Source organism: Opisthocomus hoazin, chromosome 4, assembly GCF_030867145.1.
Source record: "Opisthocomus hoazin isolate bOpiHoa1 chromosome 4, bOpiHoa1.hap1, whole genome shotgun sequence".
In the NCBI taxonomy this organism is placed as follows: Eukaryota; Metazoa; Chordata; class Aves; order Opisthocomiformes; family Opisthocomidae; genus Opisthocomus; species Opisthocomus hoazin.
The window spans coordinates 45,003,649-45,024,329 of NC_134417.1; the positions used below are offsets into that span (position 1 = coordinate 45,003,649).

The 20,681-nt window shown below is 49.7% G+C and overlaps 2 protein-coding genes across 8 annotated transcripts in view; one reads left to right on the plus strand and one right to left on the minus strand.

Annotated features, from left to right (window-relative positions):
- Nucleotides 1-9,947, plus strand: part of TGM4 (transglutaminase 4) — a 36,001-nt gene extending 26,054 nt beyond the window's left edge. Inside the window, 11 exon segments of the mRNA XM_075418827.1 lie at nucleotides 275-404; nucleotides 1,052-1,170; nucleotides 2,575-2,682; nucleotides 3,209-3,383; nucleotides 3,879-4,017; nucleotides 4,279-4,382; nucleotides 5,229-5,480; nucleotides 6,111-6,449; nucleotides 8,284-8,453; nucleotides 8,961-9,097; nucleotides 9,595-9,947. Coding sequence (XP_075274942.1) covers nucleotides 275-404; nucleotides 1,052-1,170; nucleotides 2,575-2,682; nucleotides 3,209-3,383; nucleotides 3,879-4,017; nucleotides 4,279-4,382; nucleotides 5,229-5,480; nucleotides 6,111-6,449; nucleotides 8,284-8,453; nucleotides 8,961-9,097; nucleotides 9,595-9,736 — 1,815 coding nt within the window. The 3' untranslated portion in view covers nucleotides 9,737-9,947.
- Nucleotides 9,948-11,120: 1,173 nt separating this feature from the next.
- Nucleotides 11,121-20,681, minus strand: part of ZDHHC3 (zDHHC palmitoyltransferase 3) — a 34,019-nt gene continuing 24,458 nt past the window's right edge. For 5 of the 7 annotated variants that reach the window (XM_075418830.1, XM_075418829.1, XM_075418831.1 and 2 more), the window contains one exon: nucleotides 11,121-14,687. In XM_075418830.1, the coding sequence (XP_075274945.1) occupies nucleotides 14,445-14,687 (243 nt within the window). In that variant the 3' untranslated portion in view covers nucleotides 11,121-14,444. Of the gene's footprint in view, nucleotides 14,688-18,490; nucleotides 20,173-20,681 lie in introns of those variants that run through there. The other 2 variants (XM_075418834.1, XM_075418833.1) reach the window with 2 other exon arrangements.

Here is a 20,681-nt window from a genome sequence, read left to right on the forward strand (position 1 = left end):
GCCGGTTGGGAGCTACAGAGCAAACCCTCATCCCCCTGTCCTGCTTTCCCTTAGCCCTGTAATTTAGGTGGGCAGCAGCTTTGCCCTGTTTAATTCATTGCTCCCCTGCTGCGCACACAGGGTGCGCCCCATCTCGCTGCCTTCCTCTCTCCCTGCACAGACCCCCATGGCTGCCAGCTTCGGCACTTGTGCCGGTCCTGCGGCACCGTGCTTGTGCCGTGCCTGTGGCCATGGTGGAGCATCCGTCAGCCGTCTCTCCTTGTTGCCTCCCCAGTGCCTGCTGTCTGTCACCAGCTCACCCGCGGCCCCGGTGGGAAAATACACCCTGAACGTGAAGGCTGGGACTAGCACTTACAAGCCCCAAAACAGTGCTGTCTACCTTTTGTTCAATCCTTGGTGTGAAGGTGAGTGGTCCCACAGCCGGGAGTGATAATTACTGCTGCCAAAGATTGTCCATGGCGGATCCTTTCCTCACATTTTTCCTCCTCTCTTTACCACATAGATTGCTTTTTCCCCATAAAACACTGCAAGCAGCATCCTCACGGAACCAGCAGGAAGCTGGGCAGTAGCAATGAGCCAGCTCCTCGCTGGGGCACCCCCGGTGCCAAGTTAAGCGGCATCTCTCTGTCACCTCTGTTTGCACCTCCCTGTCACCCCTCTCTGTTTCCCTGGGCCAGCACAAAGGTTAGCTGAGAGGACTTGGCTGGCTTAAAATCCAGATCAAAAAATAACCAGACGAAAAAGCTTGCTGTTGGTTGGCATCAGTCCCCCAGTTCTCTCTGCTGTCTACCTAATCCACTAAAGTGTTCGTTCAGAAAGAAACTTTTTACTTAAATAGAACAGTGGTCGTATAGCAGTAGACCTACAGGAGTGAATAAAGGTTAGTCTTATAGGAAATTCTTCCACAGTAGGAAAAAAATGTGAGTGCTGCAATGGTCATCATTTGGTAAGAATGTTACAGACCACCGGCTCCCTCAGTTTAGCTTTCCAAGGAAAACTTCGTATAGCATGTGTGCAAACCACCTAACATCTGGCGGGTTTTTTGCTCTAGATGATGTTGTCTTCCTGGCTGATGAGGCGCAGAGAAAGGAGTACGTGCTCAACGATACAGGCTACATCTATGTCGGGTCTGCATACAGCATATACGGTAGACCCTGGAATTTTGGTCAGGTAAAACACAGCTGTCTTGTTGGTGTTATTACCCTTATTCTCTCCTCTTTCTCCCTTCGGCATTCACTTCAATGAATCAGACCTGTAAAGAGTTCAAGGCCACATGTAGCTCAAATCCTGCCAGCTTCGCTGGGAGGGCTCACCTGCTGAGGGTAATCTGTATCTGTAACGGTTTTCCCCAGCCACAGCTGGAGAACGGGGTTTAATGGCACGTTTACGGTCAGATCACGAGACCCCTGGTAGGGACATGGAAACTGGGCACAGAGCATTTCTGGCTGAAAAAATTCTCATAAGGAGTCCTCCCTGCTCTCATGCAACGCAGTAACTGTTGGTAACCAGCTCGTAAGCTGTGGAGAGGGCTGATGGGAAAAAAATCTGATTATTTACTTGTTGCATCATGATCGGGAAAAGAGAGGGGCAAAAGCTCTGGCAGAGGTTGTCATCGTTCAAGCGGTGCGTTCACTGACTGCGAGGTGAGCTGTTGGGTGCAGGAGACGAGCAGGCCCCCCTCTCAGGAAGGGTGTTCCTCCCCGCTGCCTCCCAGATAACTCCAGTGAAGGGGAACGACAGACTCGCTCGGGCTGGAGATAAGAGGTGGATGCCAGAGCAGGTTTATTTGCACCCTGGAGAAATCACACAGGCACCCAGATGGAGCATCCTGCACGCTATCCAGACAGACTTCCCCAGCAAAAAATGTTGGAATCTGTTTTTTTGCGCTTTTCTTGTTTTGTTTTATAAGTCTGTGATTTCAAGCTGTAGGATACAGATAGCCCCGCATAAGTGCTCACGCTGATGCCTTTTCCACGAAGGGGCCAAAGGGCATTCTCCACTGGGCTGTTCCTATCCTAATATTTATTCTGCTATTAAGCAATAAGAATTTATGTTGATATTCTGCCAAGCTTCGTTGGATCGGATGTTTGACATCTCTGTGAATTGGACCTGAGGGAGCTTTATCAGCAATTGCTAATTAGGAATCTTTTGCTGTAATAATCTGCATTTATGTCCCTTTTTTTCCCCAGGGTTCATTTTGTACCTATGTCAATAGACTGAATACCTGTAGCGCTCTTAAATTTTCATTACTCTTGTGAGTAATTTGCAGGGCTGCAGGGAGATGACATAGGTGACTTACAACTTCTCACAGGAGTCAAGGTTGCTGGGTCAGGTTCCAACTGCCTTTGCAAGACAGGCTTTTTTCTTCCAAAGTGGGGTTTGGTCTAAGTCCTTCTTTGGACAGAACAGCTTTCAGAAGCCCCATAAGCTTGAAAATTCAATATCATAAATGAACTTTTGAAGTTATGCTAGTGAGACAGTTTCCTCCAAGTACTTAGACAGACTTTGTAGGGACTGAGCAAATTCTGGTTTAGAGTAGTGTGTTAAAATGTCTCCACTTTCTCTCCAAAACAGTTTGAGGAATTCGTCTTGGATGCCTGCATGTATCTGCTGGACAAAAGCAGACTCAAGCTAAGCAGTAGAAGGGAACCTATGTCAGTGTCCAGATCCATGTCTGCTTTGGTATGCCTCTCTCGAAGAAGTGCTTTGCCCCTCCAGCTTTCCCTCTTCCTTCTTTCCCTGGGGCCTTGAACACTGTTTCAGGACACACCTGAAATGGGTTCCTTTGGGAAACCACGAGGAAAGAGCCAGAGATATTTTGGGTGGAGGGAAGAGGCAAGTGAAATACAACATCTTCCCATCTCCAAAGCCTGCAGCTGCCCCGGTGGTTGTCCTTCCTCAGCAGCTGCATTGGCAGGGCCAACAAAACAGTTGTGTTTCAGGGAGCAGCTCTGTGGTAGGACCCTTCTTGGTGCTCTGGGGTTGAAGATACAAGATGCAGAGTGCTTTTCAGCTGCCCCCTCCCTCTAGATATCCAGCTGGAGGGTTTCCAACCAGGAGAGTGCCCAGCCGGCACCAGCAGCCTTGCTGGGTGCCATGGGGCTGTGGAGCACCTGGGGAGCCACAGGGTGGGCAGAGACCCCTGCATTTAAGCCGTATTCAGCCTCATCCACGTATTTTTCTCCTTTGCTTGTGTGTGTGGCCACAGGTTAATGCCAACGATGATAATGGGGTGCTACTGGGGAACTGGTCAGGGAATTACAACGGCGGGACCTCCCCTTCGGATTGGATTGGGAGCGTCTCCATTTTGCAGGAGTATTACAAAACGAAGAGGCCAGTCCGTTATGGTCAGTGTTGGGTCTTCGCAGGAGTCCTCACTACAGGTAAACGGTGAACTGTCTCCCTTCTCTGATATCCTAATTACTGTGCTAGTAAGGCAAATTACTGTGCCTCTGAGCACTGGAGGTGGCAGGGTCTGTCATGAAAGGAGAGACTGAGGGAGCGGGGACTGCTCAGCCTGGGGAAGAGAAGGTTCATGGGGTCTTATCCATGTGTATAAATACCTGACAGGAGGGAGTGGGGTGAGCAGAGCCAGCCTCTTCTCAGTGATGCCCAGTGACAGGACCAGAGGCGATGGGTGCAACCTGAAACATGGGGAAAAAAAAGTTTTTTTCACTGTGAGGGTGGCCAAGCACTGGCACAGGTTGTCCGGAGAGGTAGAGTCTCCATCCTTGGAGATACTGAAAAGCCATCGGGACACGGTCCTGGGCACCTGCTCTAGAGGACCCTGGCTGGGCAGAGGGATCAGGTGCGACAATCCCCAGAGGCGCCCACCAACCTGAGCAATTTTGTGACCCTGTGTTTTGTCTGTGCTGCAGTCATGCGCTGCTTGGGGATCCCGTCCCGCTGCGTGAGTAACTTCAACTCGGCACACGATACGGAGGAGAACCTGAGAGTTGACATTTACCTGAACGAATATGGAGAAAAGCTGAACTCGCTGTCCGTCGACTCCATCTGGTACTGCCAAAGGAGGCTAACGCTTCCTACCCCCTGTGCCACCCTGCAGCACCGCATTTCCCAGCCCCAGCAGCCTTTCTGTTGAGAATTTCCCTACTTCTCCTGGGTTTGCTGCCCAGGAGAGAGAGAAAGTCTGAGGTTTCACAGGGTTACACACAAATCCCCGTTAAATCTGCCCTTACTTAAGGATTAAGAAAGGAGATAATGACGCTTCTGGCTGTAACAGATCACTCCTTTTCTTTCCAACCCAAATGCACGCAGGAACTTCCACGTGTGGAACGACGTCTGGATGAAGCGGACGGACCTGCCGTCAGGGTTTGATGGCTGGCAGGCAGTCGATTCAACCCCTCAGGAGCGAAGTGAAGGTAGGATTTGCCTAGAAAGGCTCTTCTGCAAGTCCCCAGGGAGTCAGAGACATTTCATATGAAAACCATGGTCCCCAGTCAGCAGAGGACTTACTCCCCATGCACATCTTCACGCACTTGGGCAGTGACATCCCAGAGCCAGAGGTCTCACTCCTGCCATCTCAGCCCGGGATGGGAAGAACGGTATTTCTCAGCAGGCTGAAAACCAACCTTGTAGGACGCTGTGGGGACACGAATGTCATTTCTGAGGTTAAAATGCACAGCTAGAAATCAGAGCTAATTTCTCTTTCCACCAGCCTCTGCTTTCTTGGGTGAAGTTGAGGACTCAAAGCAGCCTGTAGTAAGAATGCCACAGCTTTTCCCATAAAGATGCTTTCTGTAGAGCTTTCCTGAGGGAGTCATGAGTCTGTTCATTGGTAAACAAGAGGAATGACTGCCAAAACTGGTGACTGCCCTCCCTGCACAGATGCAGGGAATTTGGAGGCAGGAAAGAAAACGTTAATCCTCGAGGCTGTCCAGAAGGTGGCATATTGTCAGGAGGTCAAACACAGGTGGCTAGACTCAGTCGACTCCATCACCAAGCCGTGACTTTCAAACCTTAAAATTATTTAAGTGAGGGGAAACACACAAAAGCTCTTGGCAGACCTCGGTCATCTATAAAAAGCCCAAGAAGCTATGGGATGAATGTGGGCTTTTGGAGTTCATCACCGAGTTGGAGGAATATTTACTACTAAGAGTCAACTACCATGGCCACAGATTCCTGCTTGGGTGGGTCTGAAGGTGGAGAAAAAGTTGGAGACTCTGTTTGTATTTGGAAAAGCAAATGGTGTTGAATGTGCTTTCTAGGTATTTTCCAGTGTGGTCCATGCCCGTTGAAAGCTATCCGAGAAGGGGATGTGTATTTGCCTTTCGACAGCAAGTTTGTGTATGCAGAAGTGAATGCTGACAAAGTCTACTGGCTCGTCAAAAAGGTGAACGGCCAGAATACGTACACCAAGATTAGCACGGAGACCCGAGGCGTCGGCATGAATTTAAGCACAAAAGCTGTGGGGCGGAACATGCGGCAAGACATCACCATGGAGTACAAGTACCCTGAAGGTGACTGCCCCAATCCTCTAAAACAGTGCCAAAGAGGAGACCCCTGGCCGTGTAGGTCACCCCACAACGCGTGTTTTCTCCAGGAGAAAGATGCAAGGGTAGCTTCAGTGGCAAAGCCCCGGTAAGGCCGGGAGACCTGGGAGAGTCAGCGCTGCTCCTGGGCATCTTCATGCCGGCAGTGACACCTATAGGCTGCTCTTTAGGGAGAGGTGCAAGCAAGCTTGCAAGCAGTGAAAGAAATGGGCTGGGTGACCAACCCAGTGGTTCTTCTTCTTTTTGTCTTTCCATTTCCCAGGCCATACTGGAAACAAAAATCCCCACACTCCCTCCCCTCAGATCCAGCTGTGTTGTGCTAGACTGTTAAACCCTTCCCAGTGAGGAGTGGGAAAATCTTAGGCTGAAAAATTTAAGAGCATCCATCCTCTGAAAGTGTCTCCTTCAGGAAATCCTCCCAGTCCAAAATGCTACAGTCTGATCCGGTGGTAGCATAAACCACCAGGGTCTTCTGAGCAGAGGCTGGAGGTGCCCTGGCATCCTCTCTGCTCAGCAGCAGAAACATAAATAAAGGGAAGGTGGCTCTGGGTGAGGAGACTGAGACACAACTATCACCCATCTTTTTTCTTCATCCAGGCTCTGCAGAGGAAAGGAAGTCTATGGAGAGAGCTTCCTCATTCATAAACTCTCCAAGAATGATGATTCGTGCAAGCTATGCTTCAGTGACTCCCATGGCCTTCACGACTGAGGTCCTCCAGGACACGGTCTCCAAGACTGGGCTCCAGCTTGACGTAACCCATACAAAACCTTTGTATCCTGGCAATCCCCTTGAAATGGCCATCACAGTGAAGACCTCTACTCCTGGGAGCTGGACCATCAATCTTTCTGGCTCCTGCCAGCTGCAGTCCTATACTGGGAAAGTTCAGGCCAGCCTTGGGCACATTAAGGAGACCGTCAAGCTTGAAGGCGAATCTGGTAGGCACAGAAAGCTTGCTGTGTTCTCTGGGCTACTTACTCGGGCAGCCTGGGTTTTCACTCGAGCTGGTTCATAATAGCTCTGCTTAAAGGTGAGTACATGGCTCTGTACGGCACGAAGAGCAGAAGGTGCCTGCCTGCTGCCTGCCTCTCTTGCTGCAGCATTTGGGAGTCTCAGCTGTAGACTGGGATCCCACTGTAGTGGGGACCAAAATGCCAAGGCCCTGTCTCCGCTGCGGCTCCAGTGAGACGGTTAGAAATCAGTGTGGGCAGGCAGATGTTGTCACTGCGAGCGAGGTGGGCTGGGGTATCTCCTTCCTGTCCTCACCGTGGAAGTGTCAAAGGTGCTGCTGCAGGCTTCAGGTGCGTCCGTACGGGTCAGATCCCTCATGGGATTTAGATGTCTGGAAATTTCAGCCTGTTTATATTCTTGTGCTCGCCACACTAATATTGATCAGCTGGTGGTGATGTTGGTGAGTGTTATTTTCTGAATTCTTCGCCCAAGCAAATTTCAACCTCACGGCCGCCTGCCTGCCTGATCACAACAGCTGTTTGTTGTTCATGGCGCGTCTTTAAGCAACCTGGGTTGCATTTCTGATCCCCAGCAATGTGACTGAAATTTGCTAAACAAGAGACTAACGAGTGATGAATAATTAACAGCACTTGCTCATTCCAAGTGTGAGTCACTCTCACAAAAAAAATCTTTGCTGCTGGTGATTGCTGAGTGGTTTCACGCATATACTGTGGCTGTCAAAATGCAGCAGGGTAGGATAGAAGGGTGGCTGCATCTATTTAGAGACAAGGACAGGCTTTGTTGTTGTTGTTGTTGTTGATTCCCAGAAGCCAGGAAACCTTGCAGCTAAAGCAACATTCAGGCTCCAGCGCTGCTGACTCTGGAGCTTTTCCAAGTCACTGGAAGTTTGTCCAGGCAATTAAAGATAAAAATCTGAAGTGAAAGGAAAGCAGCTAATCTTATAGCAAGCAGTGCCTCCAGGGAACACAGGCTTAAATGTACCCAACCTCTCGCTCCTCTGCCTCCTCCTGAGTGCTGGGGCAGCCGGGGACAAGAGTTGCCGAGATGTTGGATGTGAGCCCGAGCCAGCACTCGGCTTGGCAGGGAGATGGCGTGGGCTCAGCCACCCTTCCTACGAGCTGCGTGTGCCGGGTACCGCTTACCGAGCTGGGGCTTCCAGTTCAAGAAAGATGAGGAGCTACTGGAGAGAGTCCAGCGGAGAGCTATGAGGATGATGAGGGGACTGGAGCATCTCTCCTATGAGGAGAGGCTGAGGGAGCTGGGCTTGTTCAGCCTGAAGAAGGCTGAGAGGGGACCTTATAAATGCTTATAAATATCTTAAGGGTGGGTGTCAGGGTGTCATGTCTGCCCCATGGCCAGACTCTTTTCAGTGGTGCCCAGCCACAGGACAAGGGGCAATGGACACAAACTGAAGCACAGGAAGTTCCGTCTGAACATGAGGAAGAACTTCTTCACTCTGAGGGTGACGGAGCACTGGAACAGGCTGCCCAGGGAGGTTGTGGAGTCTCCTTCTCTGGAGATATTCAAGACCTGCCTGGAGGAGGTCCTGTGCAGCCTGCTGTAGGCGACCCCGCTTTGGCAGGAGGGTTGGACTAGATGACCCAGAGAGGTCCCTTCCAACCCCTACCATTCTGTGATTCTGTGATTCCCCCTGCGGGGCCCCCACATCTGGCGAAAAGCAGGACGGGCTCGGCAAACATGCCTCATCCTTTACCCTGAGGGACCAGGCACCAGAGCCAAATTTGCCATCTGGTTCGTGGCTATGTGATGAAGCACCAAGTTGTGTTTTATCCCCCGCAGAGACACAGGTCCCTCTGAAAATCACACCCGACGCATACATGAAGACACTGGACTCAGTGGAAGACGAAGGGCTCATCCACATCACCACCATTGCCGAGGTCCAGGAGACGAATGACAAACTCACCAAGGAGATGACGATGAACTTCGAGTACCCCCCCATCACCGTCCAGGTGAGGCTGCGGCCAGCCTGGCTCCTCGGGGATGAGGGTTAAAGCCCTGCTCACTGTAACACCATGGTGGTGGTAGCGTGGTGGTAGCAGTCCCAGGCCCAAACAGCTGCCTTCTAGGATGCTCAGTCCTCGTGTTTTATTGGGTTATTCAACCTTTATGTGATGGTTGAAAGCAGCCATGAAACGAAGGTTTTATTGCCCTGTGTAAAACAGACAGGCAGGGGCTGCTGGAGGGAAGGGGACGGAAGAGGACAGTTTGTACGAGGCCCGTCTCTGACCCCACAGCTCTACCTCTTGAAGGAAAAACAGGTCGAGAAACCAGAGAGAAGAGCTGGGAAAACAGCTGGCCGGGCAAAGCACACCATGCTGCGGGAGGGTCGGCAGGATACGAGGGGTTGTCCCCCACCACGCTGGTGGTGAGGAGCAAATTGGCAGCAGGTCCGGCGTCTTTATTACCACTCTGATCCCCAGCATTTGGGTTTGTTTCTGTCTTTCCTCCTCTGCCAGATGCCAGAAAAGGCCAAACTGAACGAGGAGTTCCGCTGTGCCTTCATCTTCAAGAACAAGCTGAACATAGCCATGGAAAACTGCAAGCTGCTGGTGGAGGGCTTGGGCATGTTTAAGATGTCAACATTTGATCAGGGGTAAGGCGATGAGCCCGGTATGAAGTGCGGATTCTGCTTTGTTTGGTGGGTTGTTTTGTTTTTTATTTCCCTTGAAGAAGCAGTTAGGGGATTTGCAGTAATGCTGCCCTTTGAAAGCCACGTTTGAGACTGCGCCGCATTTGGGCTCAGTCCCAGCAGCAGAAAGACCCACGCAGAGGTTGGCGGGGCAGTTGGGTACGACGGGTGCCAGCAGTGATGCTGGGCACAGCCTGGCCAGCAGGAACGCAGCTGCTTCCTTCAGAGCTGAACTCAGAATTTCGGCAGTACGGGACGGTCTCGGAGGGTTCTCAAGGAGCACCAGGACCACCAGCCAGCACTGCCGTGCTGAGCCCCACTGGCTGCATGTCGGGCATCAAAGAAGGGAAACACTCACCCTAAACACACACGGTGGCTATTTTGTTAAGCAAAACGATTCGAAAGCGGCAAATGAGAACCATAACTCATGCTGGAACTATTTGCTTTTTCTTTCTCCTTAGAGACCTAAAGCCTGGCAAGATCATGAAGTCTGAAATAATATGCACTCCTACGAAACTAGGAGAGAAGAAAATAGTAGCCAAGCTGACCTCGACCCAGATCAAAGCGATCTCTGCAGAGAAGGACATAATCATCACTGAGTAGGCTCGGTGACTCGGCAGGGTGTAAATGGTGGCCCACTAAATGCGCAGCACAGCCGCGTGGCTCAGGCACTGCTTGCCTCCTTGATTGCTGGATAGTGCTCTCCAAGCAGAGGGCAAAAAATCCCATTAAGATACGGGAATTAAACTGACTTACACGGCACAGTTGCACTGATTGCAATTAATCACGATTCAATAAAGGTCGTTAAAATCGAGTGTGTGATTGGGTTGTATGGTATCGCCTGGTTGGGATGGCTCCGAGCCGCACAGAGGGATGTTCCCACCCCAGGCTGGGGATCCGAGCTCACCAAGGTACCAGCGGTGGGTGCGAGCCCAGGAGGTTTCTGCAGGCGCCCAGCTGCCCAGGCTGGCAGCACTGCAGTCCTGCGCAGGCAGCCACCCAGGGACCTCACCACGCCGCTGCCCACTGCGCGGCCCAAGGAACGTTTCAAGCCCACCCCGCTCCCTCTCAGGCAGCTAGCTGAGGAACATACTGGCATGTGCCTTTTTTGGCTTTAGGCAACAAAAAAAGCAAACGTGGCTCAGTCTCCCCAAACAGCGTTTTCCACACATCTTCCTTGCCTCCCACCCAGTTTCTTTTGGGGGGTTTTGGGGAATTTTTGGAAGAAGTACCATCTCCAGCACCATTACGAGTGCTTCCCCAGAAATGTATAACCTCTATCCTTCCCCTACCACCCTGAACACCGCTGGATTACACGTGGGACCTTGACAGTGGCGTACGCCTGGAGCTCTTCCAGCCATAGTCACGTCGAAGGAGGCAACAGCTGTGCACAGCTGGAGCCCACCAGGCCCTGCTGCTGAGCTGCACACCCCAGCACCTCTCGAGCCCACCAGCGGCGAGGGACGGCTCTGCTCCGCAGCATCACCGCAACGTGGCCAGCAGCAGTACCAGGTGCTGGGGTTTCCAGCGTTTCCATGAGCAAAGAGGAAAGTGAGCCACACAGTAGTACAGGGGCTTATTTATTTGTTTATTTAAAAGGCAAATGCTCAAGAATCAGGGCTGTGGAGTAGAAAAAAGAACTGGCAACTACACCTGGTTATGTGCCAGCCCACAAAAAGGGAAGAACAAACGAGAAAGGAAGCGGGGAAACAAGAAGGGGGGAGAGGAAAAAATGGAAAGGGGGGGGAAGAAAAAAGGTTTTGATCACTCCCTTGTGTTTCAAACACATGGGGAACCCCTGGAGGAGCGCCCAGGCAGCTGCTGGGCCACAAAAGGTGGTCAGGGTGCCCCAGCCGCCCCTCTGCCCACAGGTGTCCCAGCAGCTGGGTCCCCTTGAGGCCACCTCCTATGGTGGCACGGCAGGGAGCGGGAGCTCCTCTCCACAGGCAGAGCGACCGCAGGGAAGAGAGGAGCAGGCAGTCCTTGGTGGATGGAAAAATTAGTTCTTTAATAAGTACAATAGTGACCAGAGGCATAAAAAGGAGTTACAAACAGCAAAATATATATATTTTCAAGAGATGTAAGTTCTTTACTTGCATAGAAAACCTGTTGTAGAAGACACAGGATAAGTACAAGAACGCTTTTCATGTCTGCCATGACCCTGTCCATCACGTATTGCCACCTCGCGCTGGAGCAGCGGTGGGTCTCCAGCGGATCGCAGCACACCGAGCGCCCTCGAGGAGCACCCTCCCCAGGGCCCGGTGAGCCAGCCAGCACCCGAGCAGCATGGACTGAAGATGAAGGCACCACTTAACAAAGGCCACGGAGTGCATGGAGGGGAAGGAAAATGGTGGGTTTGGTTTCAATGTCACGAAAACCACATTTGGTCTCAAGCTACCAGGTAGTCATTAAAGGAGGAGGTTTATGCCAGAGCTGTGGGTAAAACAGATTTTTCCAACTCGTGAGGGCTTTTGCAGTTTCTGACGGTTGCCACACCACACCGAGTCAGAGGAGATACACCGAGGAGTACTGCGACTTTGGGGGGGAGGAAAAGGAGCGATGACAAGGGAGACCAACAGCCAAGGGACACCAGAACCATCAACGCACTGGACATTGGAAGCCACCCTGGTCAGGTGTCGGAGGGCACCAGAGCTGGGGCTGGGCTGGCTGCCCACGGCTCTGCGTCGGGCACAGGGACATGTCCCCATCTCTACTCCGACTGCAACTGCGCTGCGGGAGGAGGGGAGACGGCTGTCCTGGCTCTCACCCCCCTCTTCACACCGCTTTTCCGTTTCAGCTATTAAAAAAAAAATAAAAAGCCCAGAAATAGCAGAATGCCAGCCCCTGAGGAAGAACACGAGAGGTGGGAAGCGGAAGCGAAGGACGCCTGTTCTCAGGATGAGGTGAACTAGGTTTGAGAGCGAAGGAACAAATACGCTGCCTCCATCCGTGCCCACCTGGAGCCACGTAAGCGGGGTCCGCGTCCTGGGAATTGTCACCAAAATGCAGTGCGAGGGGGTCTCTCCCGAGCCCACGTCCCCATGCTCCTGCCTCAAGGTGACTTCCGGCCATTAACTAGTTTCTCCCCCCTGGACCTCGTAGCACCATTCCCACTGCAGACACGGCACCAGAGGCAGGGACATTAACTGGGTGCACAGGCCAAGCAGCAACACAAAATTAGAAAACATGAGCTAAAAAGGGCACTCTTACTTTTCCTCCTTCAACACCCCTATTGCTCCCTATAGGAAATACCTTATGGATCTGCGTATCTCCCTGCTGTCCCTCTCCTGTGGGACACTGGCAGAGAGGAACGTCGGCTGGTGCAGCAGCAGGAGAGCTTCTTCCCTCCCTACCACACTGCTGGCACAGGGCAAAGACATTCAAGACTTCCCATCTAAATGACATGAGAGGACACCTCTACTCCCCCCAAATGGAGGGTGCTTCCCTCTACCTAAAAGGTTTTCATAAATACATGGTTCCTAATGATTTTTTCTAAATCTCGTTTTCACTGGCAAAGAGGAGACATCCAGAGGGGACAGGGGATGGGGCAACTGTTTGGAAATACCCCCTGGGTTTTAGCCAAGCTGTGCTCCTAACAGCCACGGCACTCGGCTTGTTCCCAGTTCCTTTGCCAGAAAAAGGGACCGCTGGGGCAGAGGACAAGTCCAGGAGAGAGTCTCATCCCTCCACAGCAGCCCTGAGTGTCACACCACTAATACATATTCAGATGGGGTTTGGGGGGGTTAGAAAAAATCTTGCACAAATTCCATTTGGTATTGCTTCCACAAATAATAAAAACTTAATCTAGGACTTTTACAATAGCATGCTTTCATCCCCCAAACTCCTTTCTCTTACTTTCCAGAGGAAGCAATTTTCTTTGGTCCGTGTCACAGGGGAGGGGAAGATAAAGTCCAACATGTCCCAGGGGGGAAAAACTAGGAGCATGCCTCTAACACGCTGCAAAATTTACTGACAATTAAGCTAAGGGAGATGACAAGAAGAAAAAAAAAACCCAACAACTGAAACCCAGCCCTAATTAAAACTACACTGACATCTGGAGCGTGCCAAGTGTTTGTAGCACATTTGAACGCAGCGGCAAGCGTCACCTCTGCGTGACCCTGCGGCAGCTATTGCCACCTGCAGTGACGCCTTCCTCGAGCCACGCATGTTCCTTCCACGCATCCGTCAACGTTTACCGGGAGCTGGCTGCAAAACCCGCGTAAGGAAACCCCGCATCACGGCGAGTACTGACAGGGCAACGTTAAACACCAGTAAGATTAATAGGCAATATTCATTCTCAACTAAGTCTTGCTATTGAAAAGAAAAAAAGAAAAACAAAAAAAAAGAGAGAGACATCTGAATTAGGCAAGTCACATGGAGAGCGCCGGTACCTCCATCAGCAGGGTGCTCACACCTCTGCTCCTCGCCCGCAGGAACAGCCCCGGAGCCTGGCCCAGACCAGCCGCCTGCTTTCTGGGCTGCAGAGTTTGGCCAGGCAGTGCCCTCTCCACACGTCCATCCCACGTGCTAACGAACCGCAGCCCCTCGGCAAAGGCTTCCCCCACCAGCAGCTCGGCGACCTGGCCAGTTCTTGCCCGCTCTCGGCTGTGCCGGCAGCAGACGAATGCTCCCAGCAGCCCAGCACCGCCACCAGCCCGCCGGCTCCAACGCCGCTCAGCCAACCACCACCAGTCTTGGGCAGCCACACGGGCACAAGGGTTTCAAATTTACCCCTGGAGATATTCTGGAGCCCAAGGGATTTATAGCCAGGGCGAGCTCACCCCTCTGCTGCGTCCACAGCCTGGTATCCCATCCCTGCTCAGACCTGAGCACCAGCAGCTTTCACAACCCAGAGGCAGCACCCATGGGATGAGCTAAAAAGGATGCGTTTTTCAAGAAAATCTTTAGACCTGGGCTAATCTGGCCATTATGCAGGACTTACCCTTTAGCCCTTCAAAAGGGTGTAAGAACAAAAGATTAAGCAGACTCCTTAGGACTGCGCGTTTCTAGGAGCTGGGCCCAATCTATCCAACAACTGCAAACTTTCCTTTAAGGCCAACTAAGAAAAGCTCAACAAAGCAACTGACTCAGGTCCAGAAAGAGCTGATGAATCTCATCGGTCACAAAGCTTTCTCTGGAGATTTGCATTGCTTCTGCTAGTGCTGTACCTGGCTGCCGGATAAACACTCCCAAATTATTTAATGCACCAAAAGTATGTTAAAAAACAACCTCTTAACTCTCCGGCACAATTAGCTATTAAAAAGAAAAAAACACCTGAAAGCTGCTCCTGAAATCTTGGAGGATGCTTCCCTCATTCATGTAACACCTGGACGGCAACGTCTCGAGCGAGAAACTGCTCGATTTCTTCTTGGGTCATTATTGCAGACGCAGGAGCTGCTGCCACCGCTTCGGCCGGCACCGGGCTTTCGCAGTTCAGGTTCGAAAAAGGGTTGAACCAACCCAAGGAGAAGGCACCGCCGAACGCCAGCTTCATTCCCTCCCAACCGCTGGTCTTCTCCCAGGTCGGCTGCTGATTTTTGAGACGCTCAATACCCTGCAAGAAGAGAAGAGCTTGGGTTCATCTCACACCTACAGCAGGTGTTTGTGCACCAGCCCCCGTAGCGCGTGCGAAACTGCCCGTCCACAGCTGGGCTGTTGTTCAGGTTTTAGTTAACAGCGAAGACAGATGTCCCGCGTCACTGAGAGCTTCACAGGAAACCTGAAAACAAGACCAAACACATGGACAATCTGAGTCTCGGTGACTGACTTTGACACAAGTTGCTGTTGACTTTCATGGTAAAGAGATGGCTTCTAAAAAGCCCTCCCTGTTGGAAACTCGCACCTCTTCTCCCGATGCTTCTGTAATCCCTCCAAGGAGTAACAAAACACAATTACCACTTAAAGTTTCACCTTATTTGGGCATATTTACAAGAGTTCAGATACAAACAAAACACTGCAACTTTTTCCAGTCATCAGCAATTTAGCACAGCCATATCTAGGCTCATCACCAGAAGCTGCCATAAGAACAAGCTCACCCTCTGCCAGTGAAGAGCAAATATTTAAGAACGCAATTTCCATTTGACCAATTGCCAAAGACAAACCACGACACAAGCGGGTGCCCGCTGCGAGGGGAGGAAATCTGTAGGGGTGGAAGAGGAGGCTTGATGGCGGGGCCGGAGCCTCGGTCCATCAATATTCTGATTCATCCTCCCTCCAAGAACTTCACTTTCAGCAAAGCAAACATTTTGATTGCATTTAAATAACACATCCTTCAAATCTGGGCAGCGACATTTTTTTCCGGCAGTCTTCTCCACACAGACATAAGGAACTAAGAATTTTTTTTTTTTAAGGCTACCGCAATGAGAAACAGGGCACAATTTTTTCTGCCCATCTTCTGCATCATGTAAGAGAGGCTGCAGATCCACAGCTGTATATGATACACTCATGATAACACAGCAGTGACCACGTAGGAACACTGTTCTTAGAGAGGCAAGAACACCGGATCCCAGTTTTGAGGCACTCAGGGAAAGGAAAAATGAGCAAATTCAGTTAAAACCGTTTTAGAAGAGCTGGATGAAAAATACACTTGTCACATTCTACTCCCGCAGATTTTCCCTAACGATGCACAAAACTTTTCAAAGCTTCGCAGGGGGAAAAATGAACGCAGGCAACAGCTCAGCAGCCCCACCGCTGCCCTCGCAGTAAGATTTATAAATAACACAACATTTCAGCACAGCAGCAGCTCGATTCTCTGGCAACACTGAGTCAGCACGAGCAGGCCCGGGAGAAAACACACCACAAACCGAGGAATTACGCGCAAAGCTCTTGTAAGCTTCATTTATGCCTCGTTTCTCGTGCTGACTTAGGAGAAATCCAGCAGCGGACGCGGAGAAAGAAATGACACGATGCCAAAATGGAAGTCTTCAGGGTTGCAACCTCGGGAAGCATCCAAGCCCCGAAGGACAGACGTGCACCTCACAACGCCGAGCACAGGCGCACGTCCCTGCACTCCGCTCCCGGGCTTGCTCGCCTGTGCCGGGGGAAACCCCTCGCAGCCTCCGGCCCCTCGGGACGCAACGCTTGCTGCTGCCGCGGCCGGCGCCCGTCCTCACCTCGCCGCCGGGCCAGCCGGGACCGCAGCGGTGCTCGTCATCACAGGCACAATCCGGTTTTATCCATGCCGCCATCTGAATCGGGATCTTGAACACTTCTGGGCAGCAACCCCTCTTCCCCCTCCAAAAACCCCCGTTCACCTGCTCTGGGGAGCAGCTGCCAGCCAAGGCGACAGGCAAGGTCAGGCTGAGGTTCTACTGCGGCCGGGTTCGGGAGCAGTCAATCAGAGCGGGCTGGGGTGTGCTTTCTCTCCCCCAGCCCGACCTCATTAATCCCTTCATGGCACGCACGGAAAATGAGCCAAAGTTTTAAAAATCGCCTCCTGGTCTAATTTTGGCTGTTTGCCCCACAGTCGGTAGGGCGTGAGGTTTTGCCTTAAAAAAAATTTAAGGAGGATGGAAGGAATGCACAACTGTCGAAGACATTTCATTACGGTTTAATGAAATTTTTTTTAAAAATATATTTACCCAAAATCTCTCATCACTATTTTAGAAAGTGAGAATTTTGTACTTCATTAAACCAACACCTGTTTCTCTTTCTCATCACGCAGCTATTTTACTGTAAAAAAGAAAAGTGCTCCAAAAGCATCATCTTTCACTGTTCCAAATGACGTAATTTTGAACAAATACTGAAAAGAGAAAACATACACAGAGAAACACAAAAAACTCCAGACTCTCATTTCAGTCAGAGGTACAACGCTGCAAACACGGGGACAGCAAGACAAGGCTGACCTGTCAGCACTGCAATGCTGTAGGATACACCCCGCTTCTCCCGCTATTGCCCTCAGCATCTGCTCCTGCGCCGTGCCAGAGGAGGCTGCTGGGCTGCGCCGCCCGACCCAGAAGCGATCTGCAGGACAGTTCTTGCACGTTAGAAGAAACGCCTTCATTTCTTTTAATAGGCTTTTAATAACCAAAAAGGAAAGAGCGAACAGAAGAGGCAAGCATTGTAACCATCTGTCCATCAAGGGGAAGGCGCAGGAAGCGTTGCTATCAGAAATTGTGATTTGGGCCGACTTTCCCTGCCGGAGCACCCTGCACTCCATTCTCCTTGGAGGACCACTTTGCTTTTCCAAAAAGAATTACCCTGCCTCTAATCGAGATCGTCCTTCTGCTTCTCTTGGCCACACTAAAACAGAACTAGCACCTGAAATCAGGTAGCCCTGCCTGAGAAGATACTTCCCATCAGGACATCAGCAAGTCCGCCTCTCGTATCAACGCTGCCCCACATTTAGTTTCATTCCAACTGCGTCACGTTGCACCACCAGGTCGCACAGTGCAGGTAAAGGGCCCCCGGTTACCGAGACACACCCGGCAGGTACTGACGGACATTGCTGCAAGCTGTGATGATGCCTCATTTAAAACAAAAACAGACCAAAAAATGTCAATACTACACAACGCTATTTAACAATTCACATTTGTTTGAAACAGGAAAAACTGACCAATTACCTATTTTTTCACAATGGTCAAAAACACCAGAACAATGTAATCAACATTCCTCCAAAACGCACAGAGAGTAAGGGTAACTGCAATAAACCAGAACTGGAACGTGCACCGGTGGAGTTTGCATAAAGCAATGAACTGTAGAGAGAGGCGGATTCATTCGTTAACTGCCTCAGTGACTAAAGAGCCTCCCCTCAATACATTTGATTTTGCATCAACACAGTTTCAGGGCTGGATTCTCTACCAGTCCAAGTTACCACCTGCAAGCATCTCACTAGCCGAACTGATCCTGGCCAAAGATCCAGCCTGTAACTATCCAGCTGGGAGCGTTCTCTGAAAAACACCACCGCATACTAAAATCAGAGCTTATTAACTTATTAACAACAGCTTTCCATTACTGGCAGTATCAGCATTATAAGAACAAAACCTAAACTTTTCTTCGCTACAGCAGTGTGTGGGCAAAGGTTCCTCCACAGCCTTCCCACCAAGCCTGCGGCTCCCCGCGTGCAGCCCCGCAGCAGAGATCACAGCGCACTCCTGACGGTCTAACCCTGAGCACGCAGGGCTGCCCGAACAGCCCACTTGCGCAGCGGAGCAGCTACCGACAGCCTCTTCCAAGTGGTGAAATAAAACCACTGATTAACAGATCAGTGTATTACTGATTAGCTAATTTTTAAACTTAAAAGTTGAACGCTCAATTAACCTTCACATGCTTCTGCATGTTTGCGTACAGAAGTGAAAGTTCAGAGAACTGTTACAGATTTTTCCCAACGTTTGAAGTGAAGAAAGAAAATAAGAGAAAACAGGTTTTTGGAAAAGTTTTATTGCATTTGTTTTCCATATGGAAGCATTGACAGATTGAAAAGATGCAGCATCCACATTACTTCCAAAAGAGACATCCATTACATTTCTCCTTCCCTGATTTCCCTCCCTTCCCCCATGGCTTTGAAGCAGTCTAAACAGGACATTTTCAAACAAACAAACAAACAAAAAACAAACCATTTTATTTTAAACCAAGGAAAGAAAAGATTCCTTGGAAGTCATGGACACACTGATTTGTATTTCACCTTTGTTTGCAATTCATTTGATGAGCCCATGGGAGTCATAATCCAAAAATATAACAAAATTTCTGCCTGAACACAAGGAGTCAGTTGTAGTTATGAATGGTTTAGCTCTACACGTGTTTGGAATGCCTTCTGTCCCTCCCACTTTCATCACCACACAGTTTGTAACAGTCTGCATACTCCTTACCATCAGTATTTCCCAGTTTAAAACACACATACACGTGTGTGTCTCTACACACACAGACATGTATGCATAAGTACGAGAGAAGATTTACAAAGCTCTGAACCAGAACAAAGCTAAGAATATGGAATCAATCACCCCGATACACCTATACATCCCATCAATATTAGCCTTTATAGCAATCTGTCTGCCCTCTGGGCATTCACGTCAGTTTTTCACATTAATGCTGTTTAGCAGTCATTGCTCTAACAACTCATTTACCAAGACAAACACACACAAACAAGGTGATTCTGCTATTCTAAACACTTGAAAATTAGATTTCTTTCTTTCCTGCAAGTGTAAGGCATTTAATAATCCAAAGGGTCTTCTAAATCTGCCACAGTTACCCTACGAGGGCAACAACTTCCTGCACAAAAGGGAGGGAACAGACAAAATAATGCCAGAAAGATGGAATCAGTTCTGTGGCTGGAAGCAAAAACAAGGGTGGGGTGGGAATTGGTGTTGGCAACACTTGTCATAAGTACTTTAACTGTAGGCAATCACCAGGTCAACTGGCTCTCTCGCTGTGTCACGTTCTCGTCTTGCACCTTTTGGTAAGTGAAGTGTCTGCTTCCCCGTTCAGGTTCACTTAGGAAAGAGCAATGTGCTCCTTCAGGAGGTCCAAAGTCTGTGTGGGGCTGTTGGCACTCATATGTCTTCCACAGAGCTCATCACAGTCAGGAGACAGCATAAGAATCTACTCAGAAGAGGTGGGTCACAACAGAGAAAGAGGATCCCCTTCACATTAGTTATGCCATACAGAAAGCAGAGAGAAACAAAGGCCAGTAAAGTTAACAAGATTAAAAAAAAAAAAGAAAAAAAAAAAAAAGAAAAGCAGCAGCAATTTCAGCCAGAGATATAGAATTATCTAAACTTGTGGAATACAGGGCTTTTTTTTCCTCTGCAATTATCAGCCATTTAATAGACATAAAAAAAGTTTGGTTTGCCCTTTTTTTTTTTTTTTTAAACATTCATGGAAAATTTATAACAGTAGTGCTGTAATATGTTTCTATTTTAGTGGAAATGCTGGTCAGGAATTCCTCAGACCACATACTGGTACGGGTCTGCTTTTCCTTGGTCTGGTGTTGCGAATGGGCTAAGCCATGCTATAGAGAACGGATGGCCAAATACTGCTTTCATGTTCATCCATTTTGTTTTTTTAGCCCATCTTCTCTCTTCCTTTTTCAACTGTTCTATTCCCTGAAAACAGAAATATCACATTTTCAGTCAAACACTCAGATTTTGTGTTTCTGGATTTGGGGGAAGGTCTACTCTCAGTTACCCCTTATCCAAAGGATGGAATGAAAAAATAAAAATGCATCTCTACTGCCTTTCCTTCTCATTGTTTTATACTGAAAAAATATTAAGGATAGAAAATATTCCTTGGAAATAAAATTCCTTTCACTTTGTTCAGGCCTAGATATTTCATCGAACCTTTTCAGACCTGCCCTCCAATTACCTCTAATGTCAATTAAAAAAACCCCCACCACCTAAAACCAAAGTATGGGCTTTAATGGCTGAAAGCGTTATGTGCTAACCAGATGGAGATGTTTTAGAGGAAACCATCACAAGCCTGCAGACCGAGAAAAAAAAAACCCACAAACCCAAAGATAATCTCTATAACACTCCCAGATTCACCAAGCAAGCTCAGGAAGTGCCCATGGCTCAGTGTAGCTGAGTCTACCTGGTGCCTCTCCATGTCTCATTGG